Genomic DNA, 10,912 nt, shown 5'->3' with positions numbered 1-10,912 from the left:
TTCTCCTCTATTGGTTTGTTTACTTTTAGATTTTCTCTGTAGTTTCTGTTGTACTCAATCTAGGTTTTTGATCTCTGTCTCTATTTGCTTGCTTGACACGAATGAGAACCAAAAGGTGCAAGCTTTGAGCTTTGGCTAGATTTTTCAAAGCTTGTTTTTCTCTCATCAATGGCAGGATAATGCAGTTTTGCTTTCTCTTTGTTGGGTATCTACCCTGTTTACCGTAATTTTTGTATAGGATTGAGTGTTTATAGAGGTTTTTACTTGTAGAGTTCATAGGGTTGAATTCTCTGGTATGGGTCCACCTCTCATTTCTTCTGGGTGGCATGTATATTGTTTGATAAAATGCTTGAATTGGGTCTCTTTTTATTGTAATGTTTGAATTAACTTAAACCTAGATGTTCTTTTTGTTTGTTTCTTTGAAAATTCTAATATATGACTTTTTTTGGATGTGTATATGTGGTCCTCATATTTATACATGTTTACTGAATAAATATATTTCTCAAGTCTGTAGTTCAGTTCCTCCAAGCATAAGAGTTGGCTTCAATATCGGTAAGCTGAAAAGTGGCTAGCTGGGAAACACTGATTTTTTAATCTAATTCAGGTTCTGAGGCTGTTGGGATTCGATATGAATACTAGTTTGATTGAATTTTTTGTATAATTTTCGCACTCGTATTTTGTTCTTTTCATATCTATAGTTTTTTTCCCATGAAGCTTTTTGTTATAGACCTGTTACATAGAATAGTTTTATTATGAACCAGCTTATAACAAAGTAAAAGACTGATGTCAAGACAAGAAAAAGTCTTGCATGTGGCTTTGTTAAAGCCTTAATCTCCCATTGATATAGTTACCTGCAGAAGATGTGAATATAGAAGGAAGAAGAAGAAAGCTTTACATTTCCCATATTTGAAACATTATGTTTGGTTCAAGTTATCTATGGAATATTTCTTGTAATGTGGGTGAACAATAACTTTTACCCTTGTTTGATTCAAGGAATCTACTAAGATTTATAAAGTCATATGTTTATGCATCTAAGGGAATTTACTCTTGAGTAAGTAAAATTCCCCTAACGCTGCTATCTAATTATCTTTGTATAAATCAGACATAACAGCAAAGTATTTTTAGTAAATTTTAATATCTAAACTAAATACAGTAATTACATATTTTCTCATTAGTCATAATCCTAGCAGTGTGGCTTCATAGTAATCCCTTAAGAATATATGTGGAATCGTGGATCAAACCAAATGGGTCCCTTAGGAGGGAGAGTGAAAGGAGTTAAAACTTTTCAGTAATTAATTTCTTATTTATCCACAAGTGTCTACCTTTTTATTTTTTCAGTAAATATTTGATTGGACATATTCATCATATGTATTCTTTCTTTTCCTTATCCATATGAACTAAAAGAGTTCCATTAATTCTCTCATTTTTTTCTTTTCCTTTATTTTTTTCTATCTAAAGATATATTGCCTTTGGCAATTTGAAAATTTAATAGAATATAATAGTTGAATACGATAATATGATACTATAGGGTAGTGGTGGACAGATAAAGATTGAATTTTATTATGTGTAAAAAGATCACAATACTATTCTTTAACTAAATAATTTAAAACATTAATATAATTAATATACTAATCATAAAATCTACTAACAAATACTTTAAAAATAATTACTGTGAAATAACTAGTATATTGTATTGTTAGATTTATTAATGTAATGATAAATAAAAACAAAGAAAGTCATGACCTCTGAAGGTGGCATCAATAAAAGGTTGATAGGGGATTAAATGTGCTCCCTCCTATTGTTGACTGCTGCTGGTGGTTGTTGAGAACCATAGGTAGGAATCAACACCAAACAAGGATGGTCGGTCACTGCTAAATAGGTTAAAGAAAGTGAAGTAAAAAAATAAACTTATCCTGTCCATATTGGGTAAGTCTTATTCACCAATTTTTAGATGAATAACTTAGTTAATGTTGTATTACCTATTCATCACTTTTTGAATCCTGAACAATGAATATGGTAGGGTAAGATTGCTCAAGCTACCTTACTCGTCATACTAAGCATAGCCATAGTTATACATTGGATAAGAACTTGCATCGAAAGATGGAAAAATTCATCAAACCTATTATAGGCCATTGGTTTTAGAGCTCCATTGAGATAAAAATGTTTTAAATATAAATTAAGTTTTAAAACTAAATTGACATAAAAATGTTGATTTCAAGAGATAGATTTTCGTAAATATTTTGTATAATCCTAGCTTTTAGTTTAACCTTTCGGTAATAAAATAAATTTTATAGTTTATCCTCAAATGTATAACCTTTTATCTTTTTAGTAAAAAATTAATTGAAACCATTGATTAATATGTGTTTCTTCTTTTCTTTCTTTTTTTTATACACTTAAAACAAACAAAAAATTACAAACTCGTCTCATTTCCTTTTGTTTCCCACTTTTCCAAGATAGACAAACAAGGGAAATATGATTCCTTTATTTCCTTATAGTGTAAATGCTTACATGAAAACATGCATTGAATGATGGAAAATTCCATCAAAACATATTGTAGATTACCAGGTTTAGAGCTCTGTTGATATAAAAGTGTTGGTCTTGGAAGTGGGGTTTTAGAGCTTCATTGAGATTAAATCTTGATTCTCAAAGATGGACTTTTAGTCAATACATTCTTGAAGTCATAGCTACCAGTGTTTTGGCGTGTGTCTATTATCAATAACACGTGGGCTTGGCCCAATAATCTCTTTGCTTCAACAACATATCTTAGATTTTGGATTCAACGTATCCAACATATCTTAGGGATTCTTCTGAGAGATACAACGTATCTTTGCTTCAATAACACATGGACTTAGCCCAATAATAGCTATCCTAGGTTCAAAACCATTTCACAACATCATTGAATCTCTTGGGATAAGAAAAAACAATTTCCTGTAGATCTAATATGGTAGTTGGCTTAAGTTGGCAAGAGTATCATTTATAACACCGGCCCATCATTCCCAAGGCTAACGATTAATGTTTTTGGATCATTATAATTATTAGACTACAAATAAATATCGTCATCTTCTTTAGGATATTATTGATGTGGGATATAGAATGCAATAAAGTTAGAACTTACTTGACTTGACATACTTATTATGAAAAATAAAATTAGCGAACAATTAAGTTCATAAAATCGTTAGTCTATATTTATAATTCAATGTTTTGTTTATCACATGAAATTTAGTGGAATTATTGCATATATACATGTTTGCTAATATATATCTAGTACAATTTTTGAATCAAGTTACTTAAGTAAGTTTCTATTTACCCTGGCATTGTGAAAAATCTGTTGCATTAATGGTTGACAATATAATTAAGGGAAGTATATTTTGAGGCTGGTAAGAAGTGGTGAGTTGACCTATTAGATTAAGGTTGTCGTAGATGATGGAGGAGGACTAATGATAGCCTCTTAAAAATGTACAAATGGAGACTCTGCTTCGTTGTCCTATGCAATCTTAGGTTATTTCTGATGATAGATATGGGGAAGATCTTCTGGTAATATTTGGGATTATGTTAATGCAATTAATCTTAGCAATAAAGAGGTTGATTTTTCGTTGTGATGATATTTTGGACAAAAGTAACTTTGAGGGTGTCGAATGTGTATTTATAATGGCAATGGAGCCTGTATAATGAAAATTTAGTTTCCAAAAAGTCTAGATGTTTTTTTATGTTTTTTTCTAAGTACCATAGCAACAAGTTTTTTTCAGTAAACAATTATTTATTAATTTCTGAAAGTTTTCTTACCTTGTAATATTGTTGCTTCGTGCAGATGAAATTTTGCAGAAGGAATTTGATGCTCTCACATACAGAAAGCTTTCTTACCTCCTTCTTGGGGTTGTCAGAATTTATTCTAAAAAGGTTGATTATCTATTTAATGAATGCCAAAAAGAGTTAACTGAAATCAAGGCATTTGCGATCAATGAAAAAAATAAACAAGCCAGAATCTTGTTTGGCCATTTCTCTCTATTACCTTGCCATAAAAGTTTGAGCTTAATGCCTTTGATCTGGCATCCCTGAAGATTTTACTGGGTAATTTTATTTACTATAAAATTAGTACTTTGTCTGTTATTTCTCTCGTTGTTATTTCCTACTATGTTTTGTTTTTTTTTTTCACAAAGGTAATGTGGCGGCATATGAAGAGATCACACTTAAAGGTATAGATTTGATTTAGATATTCTTCTTGTCTTTCGTTTGTAAAATTTTTCCAAGATTGTTATTTGTTAAACAAATGGAGCTTAGAAGAATGATAAAACTAGGCAGTACTCTCTAGACGAGGTATATGCCAAATGATTGATCTAAACAAGTAAATGCTTTTCAAATGTCGTCTGTTTAACTTGCATATATCAGTTATTTGATTCTGTCTAATTTCTCATAAGATACTTTCTCTTTTTTCTTAATTTTCTCACTAACATTGCTTATATGCAAACAAGGTAACCAAGATTGTTTGGTTATGACATCGTGGCTTACCATAATTGTTGATGTTGCGTGAATTTTGGTTTGACTAGTATTTTGCATATTTTGATCATACTAAATATTCTGGGTATTTTTGTCATATTAAATATTTTGGATATTTTGGTCATATGAAATTATTTTTGTTTGGTTCGGAAAAACCCTAACATTCTGGATATATTATGATTTACAACTGAAGCGGCGGATGTACTTTTTTCTTATCATCATAGTGGAAAATTTATTCTCTGTCTTATCCGCGGATGTAGATATCTATGTCGAATCATGTAAATTTTGTATCTTTTCTTCTTTTACTATTTACTTTGTGTGATTTTGCTCGTGATTGTGATTATTTTCTTTAATAATAATCTTCTTTGAAGTTGTTGTCCATTTGGTTTTAACTTAGAGATTCAAGATCTAATCCTTATGACCACAATCACTAACATACTTGTGTCTATTATCGACTAAAATCCTGATTAGTAATTTTACCATGGATGAAAAGCTGTGTCATACTGTTTCTAGGTTCTCCTTACTCTATCTCAAATGTAAAAGGGCAATTGGCATTCTTTTTGGCTCCAGATGAATTTTTAAAAAAGGAACAGTTTTTGAATATCTTAATTTTTACTGGAAGTTTTTATGTCTTTCACAACATATCCTCAATAATTTTATTTATTTTCGTTGCAGTACTATTCTGACGAGTCTTCTGCCTGCCATGATGCTTGCTCCTCAAATGACAACCCTCCTCAAGAGTATGTAAATAAATCTAATTCAGTTTCTCTAGGCTTTTAGATGCTTGTTTTAGTTTGATTAGCTCATATTTTCAAAGCTGTTTGACACTATCCTGGTGTTGCAGTGTCAATTTTTCTCAAGTAATGAGGATTGCTTTGGAGGTTAGAGCCTCGTGTGAGCTAGGCGACATGGAAACAAGTAAGGAACAAATTGGAGGAACTATGTTCCTGCAACAAGGTAATGAGAACATTGAAACTTTATATGGGGATGAGGATGAAAAGAGGACTAATAAGATTATATAAGAAGACCTTGATCTAAACAGCTTGCAAAAAAACGTAAGAAAACTTCAAAATGATATATTCCTAGGAGAATCCACTGACTTCGAAATATTTGATGTTGATGAGGAGGAATTTTTTGAAGTTTTTAGAAAATTTGGTGAAGATGATCATACTAGTTTAGAGTCGTTAAATTTGTCTAGCATGAATTTATCATAAAAGAAGATGGGTCAGATTAACATGAAATATGAACTGGCATCAAGTGCACCTAGTGCAGCCAAGGAAGAACCTCCTGAAATTGTTAGAGAATTTGATGAGGAACATCATACTGGTTTAGAGGCAGAAAACTGGCCTAACATGGTTTCATATGAAAATAGGATGTATCATGTTAACATAGAAGATGAACTAATACTAATTACATCTAGTTCTACTGTAGCTCAACCTAATATTTCAGAACCTTCAGGTAAAATAAAAGTGGAAAAGTTAATCATGCATCTGAACTTATATATATATACACACACACGCGCGCGCGCAAATAGATACATGTTTTTGTTAACAATTTCTATTTTAAGTACTTTCTTTCTATATAGTAGCTGAAACACTGAAACGTAAGGTGATTCCTATGCCTGCCACCGGAGATCAGACCTTGAAGAAAGGGAAAAAATGCTTAATTGATAAGGTTCCCGTGTTATCTACGAGGTAAGTCACGATTTTGGTGAAACTGTCTGTCACATTCTATCCTAAATCATTCCATGCATCAGTAGCAATTGGTGTTTTTTCAGGTTATGAATTTATTAAATGCAATAAGTTTGCTAATTTTGAGAAGTAGCTACAATGCTTTACTAGAGTTTTAGTAGGATTTCACTTTAACATGAGCATGTTGGTATTTCCTAAACGAAAAGTGTTAGTTCTAAATAACTTCATTAGAGTTTAGAATTTTTGTTAAATTAATTAAAGAAGAAATGATATTGCTTCCATTCACCCACATGAATATGTTGGCATTTCCTGAAAAGAAAAGTGTTATTTCAAAATAACTTCATTAGAACTTGAGACTTTAGTTAATGTAATTGGTGGTGCAATGATATTGTTTCTCAAAAAGAAAAGTGTTATTTCTAAATAAATTCATTAGAACATGAGATTTTAGGTAATGTAATAGGTAAAATAATGATATTGTTTCCATCCACTCACAAGATTGAAGCACATATACATTTCTATACCTTTTGTTAATTTCAATAATTGTACAGGCAATCACCAAGTGAAAATAATATCTTTTAATTTTGTTTATTGAAAGAAGGGTAGACGACCCAAGCGCCTTGATATCTAAACGAAAAAAAGCCCCTAATACTGTTCTTGCTTTCTGGAGAGCCAATCGTGGTCCCATTATTTCCAAGTTCTCAGAGCCTTTGCTTCCTTGTGAGTAGACAATTGTACTTCTTATTTCATTAGTTCTGACATTCTCAGCAAGCAACTTATTCCACCTCTTTGTATTTTGGTATTTTGACTATCTTTACTAATGATATTCTTGACAGATGGTTCATCGAAGCTTAGATCACTCTGCAGCGGAGAGAAATTAAAGGTGTCTGAATCTATTACAATTGTGGAATCTCCTCAGAGATTGGATATGGTTGAAAATCTTGTTTTTGAAACTTCAAATCAAACAGAGATGACTCCTGAAACACATGTTCAACAGTTATCATTAGAGAACATTTCAGAAGAACCTTTTCAACAGTTATCAAATAAAGAAGTAGATTATGGCTCAGAATCATCTGTTCACGAGTTAACATCAATGGAGCAGTTTATCCCAAAAACACCGAGATCACTTGAGAACCGTGAAAGCTCCAGTTATGATATCATGGATGCAGTAAGAAGTGAAAATACACTTGAAATTACCGAGGGAGTGGTATCTCTTAGCAAGGATAAAAAACTTGATCTCAGTTTAATGAGTGAGGTAAAGTAACTTGTTTGAATGTTTTTTTTTGCACGTTATCTTGTTTCCTTGATAACCCTTCATATTCTGAAGTTGTGTTAGCTAAAGTATAATATGTTTTCTATATGATTGTTTCATTTTCTCTCTTGTACATCCTATTATTATATTATTCAAGATTCATTTTTTCGTTGGTTAGGAGATGAATCTAGTTGAAAGAGATGAGAACCGACTAGGTAAGAATTACTTCAAATTGATTTAATAGTTGTAACGTGCTATAATCATGGGTTTGTGTAATTTCCTCCATATGACATTCTAATATGATCTTGTCTTTTTTGTAGATGGATGGTCTGTGAGAACAAGGTGAAGCAGACAAACATTTGGATCTTTTAATTTATATATATGTATCTTATAAATTTCTTTTATAAGACCCTTTCAATTTCTTGAGATTTGTGTGCACAGAAGGGTGGCAAACTATTTAGGGAGAATTTTTGAAGGTCAAAGGGAAAAGCAAGAGGATGAAGTGGTTAATCTATCGCAAGTTTCAGAAGGAAGAACCAGAAAAGAAAATTCAAGGCTTTTTTATGAGATACTGGTAAGTTTTATATGTTTTTCTATAAAGAGCAAAATATAGTTTCACCTCCTATTAAATGGTATTATTTAGATTTTGCAGCTTTTTTGTGGTTTTGTTTCTTTGTGTGTGTTTGTGCGTGTGTGAGCTTTTGAACATGAACCCATTTTTTTATATTTAAATTAAATTTCAATAAACTTTTTAATTAGATGGTTGTTGTATATCTCTCTATAAGAGATTGTGGGTTCTAATTAAATAGTATGTTTTCGTTAGAAAATCGTATTATAATAGATGCGAATGTATCACCTAATTACGAAATGTATGTACTTTTATCTAAAAGAAAATTCAAGAACAAATAAATTAAACTCTTGAAAAAAAAAACTCAAAAATTATTTTTTTCTTGAGTGCATTCAGTAATAGTCTTTATGATTAATCTTAAAAATGAGCAAAAAGCATGAAGGAAAATATCATCCTTCGTGCACGAGCTTGTCTTTGTTTTTGACATTATGAAGCTGGGGAATACTGCAAGCCGAGGTCTAACAATGGTGGTTTTGTATCTTGTTTAGGTACTAAAAAGTAAAGGGTATGTGGATGTGAAGCAAGAAAATGCATATGGTGACATTCTGGTACAGAAAACTCCTAAGTTGGATGAGTTGCTTCCATGAAAATGATATGTAGAGCAGAAAATTGTCATAATATACCATCAGCTTTTTATAATTATAGTAGGAAGATAGATTCTGGATATTGCATTGTTGCAATTTCTATGTAAATTGAATTTTTGGTGTTGTTATATTAGATAGCTTTTGATTTGAATAAGAAAGACTAATAATGAGTTAAGAAAGGATGTAAATATCATTTTAGGTAGATAGGTAAAATATTTACCATTTAAACATATAATAATAATTCAATCAATTAAAAGTAACCATTTTTTCTGCTTCAATTTTTTATGAGGTAAAACATTTTTAGCTTCTAAAAATATTATTGGTCCTAGAAGTTTTAATTATATTTATTTATTTAAATAAATATAAATTTAAAAGTGCCACTTTGCTCTTTTGATAGTGGCAAAGAGTTTATATGAATTTCATTTTTATCATTTATTATATTATTTTAATTAAAATAAAAATTTATAATATTTAATTTAGTAAAGTTAATAATTTAATTCATTAATGTGTTAATAAAGTCATAATGATGAAGTTAAACTTATATTTAATGAATCGTGATATATTCAGACGATAAAATATTATATTACAATTAAATTTTTTAAATTGAAATTGTTACAATAGAATAAAAATTTAGAAAAATGACTTCGCAAATAAACACACTTTTTAAAAAAGTTAACCTCAACTCTTTTGTTGTTTGTTCTCTTCCATACTAAGTGATTTTCATTTTCTCAATATCTAAATTTTTAAACATGATAATTTATTACAGAACATGTATGTAATTATTTTTTTAAAAAAAATAAATAAGACATGGATGCTTAAAGTAAATAATAAATATAAGAGATCAAATTATAATAAAAAAATATTAAAAACTATATTATAATAAATACGAGACTTATTTAAATTGTTAATATTATCGATACCTATCTCAACTAAGATTATAATTCTCAGAAGAATATTAAAAATTGTTGATTTGTTCAAAAATTAATATTAAAAATTTCAATTTATTGTTTATATTTTATTTTTTAACATTTTATATTTGCAAATGATATTGTTGGGGGATAAAAGTTGCTTCAAGTATACGCTAGATTTATATACACATATTGTTTATTTTTTCTGATAATTTTTTGAAGCTTAAGTTAATAAGACATTATTTATTATTATATTTTATTTTTAATTAAACATTTTAATTGATATGAAATTTTTTAAATTTTAGAATTCTAAATCATGTTTATTTTTTTCTTTAAACTATTTGATTTTCCCTTTAAAGAAATTAGAGAAAGAAATGGCGAATCAAGCTGCCACCTCCTTCATTGGCTACTCAAAGGTAGTGGCTTTTTTTTTCCTGGTTATGCTTATATAAGTTGATTTATTTTCTTTTGAAATGTCAATGTCAACTTATAGGATATGTATTATAGATACTTTAGATGCTGACTGTAACGACCTCGAAAATTCAAAAAGAAATATATAATAATTTAAGTGCGGAAGCAAAATAAAAAGTTAAGATTTACATCCCTTTACACAATAACTTAAAAGTACCAAATAACCATTACGGAATGAAACATCTGAAAGAAATACGAAAAATGAGAAAAGTAAAGGAAAATATAAAGTATCTAGCATCTACTCGCAATCTTCTTACGGATCGGGCTCTGGAACCAGGTCCTCTTGATATGAAATGGTTAAATAAAGTATGAGCTACACTAACCCAGTAAGGACATCACACTATATCATCGGCACAGAAGTAAAGGTTGGTAGAAAATCAAAATAACTAATTGAGCACTAAATTTAGCAAATTCGTTTATTAATAATAAAACCACTTACCCTTCACTTACCATTGTGAAATTTATGAAAATAACTATAGAATAATAATATCATACAGATCATAATTTCATGCACAATCAGCAATATAGAACATATCATAAATTAATATTCATTAACAATAAACTAAATCATAACCGTTTCTCGTTTCACCAGCCTACTAGTATCCATGGAGATCCATAGGGGTGTTCCTGCTATACGTGAACCATTTCCCTTAACAATCTTAATTACAGAGCCGTTTCCATAACTCGTCCGGTATGAGCACTAAGACATTAAACCTCAATATCCTGTCCGGTATAAGGATGAAGCGGGCCGTCCCCATACCCCGTCCGGTATGAACGTCAAATGACCAAGTCTCCATACCCCGTCCGGTATGAGACAACGTTCACGGTAGGGTTTCGTATGAACTCAGTCCGTTCACCATCTCTCAGGATATCTAGTGAGGCTGTCA

General features: G+C 30.2%; 1 protein-coding gene across 1 annotated transcript; it reads left to right on the top strand.

Annotated features, from left to right (window-relative positions):
• Positions 1-5,714: 5,714 nt before the first annotated feature.
• On the top strand, positions 5,715-8,649 carry LOC148269094 (sister chromatid cohesion 1 protein 2-like). Its single transcript, XM_088210564.1, has 8 exons — positions 5,715-5,952; positions 6,080-6,188; positions 6,784-6,902; positions 7,019-7,437; positions 7,613-7,649; positions 7,755-7,776; positions 7,876-8,008; positions 8,551-8,649. Exons 1-8 carry the CDS (start codon positions 5,715-5,717, stop codon positions 8,647-8,649), a joined length of 1,176 nt encoding a protein of 391 aa, XP_088066690.1.
• The last annotated feature ends 2,263 nt before the right edge of the window (positions 8,650-10,912 follow it).

The sequence above is a fragment of the Carica papaya genome, chromosome 1, assembly GCF_054855325.1.
Source record: "Carica papaya isolate Zhongbai chromosome 1, ASM5485532v1, whole genome shotgun sequence".
NCBI classification, from domain to species: Eukaryota; Viridiplantae; Streptophyta; class Magnoliopsida; order Brassicales; family Caricaceae; genus Carica; species Carica papaya.
Note: the sequence above shows the minus strand (reverse complement) of the source record. Positions and strands in the feature narration are given on the sequence as shown.

Bases quoted from the DNA above. Each gene is read 5' to 3' on its own strand.
- LOC148269094 (XM_088210564.1), top strand. From the start codon at position 5,715: ATGGGTCAGATTAACATGAAATATGAACTGGCATCAAGTGCACCTAGT. The intron at 6,189-6,783 runs GTAAGTCACGAT...TATTGAAAGAAG, and splicing joins GTTCCCGTGTTATCTACGAG to GGTAGACGACCCAAGCGCCT. The intron at 8,009-8,550 runs GTAAGTTTTATA...TATCTTGTTTAG, and splicing joins GGCTTTTTTATGAGATACTG to GTACTAAAAAGTAAAGGGTA.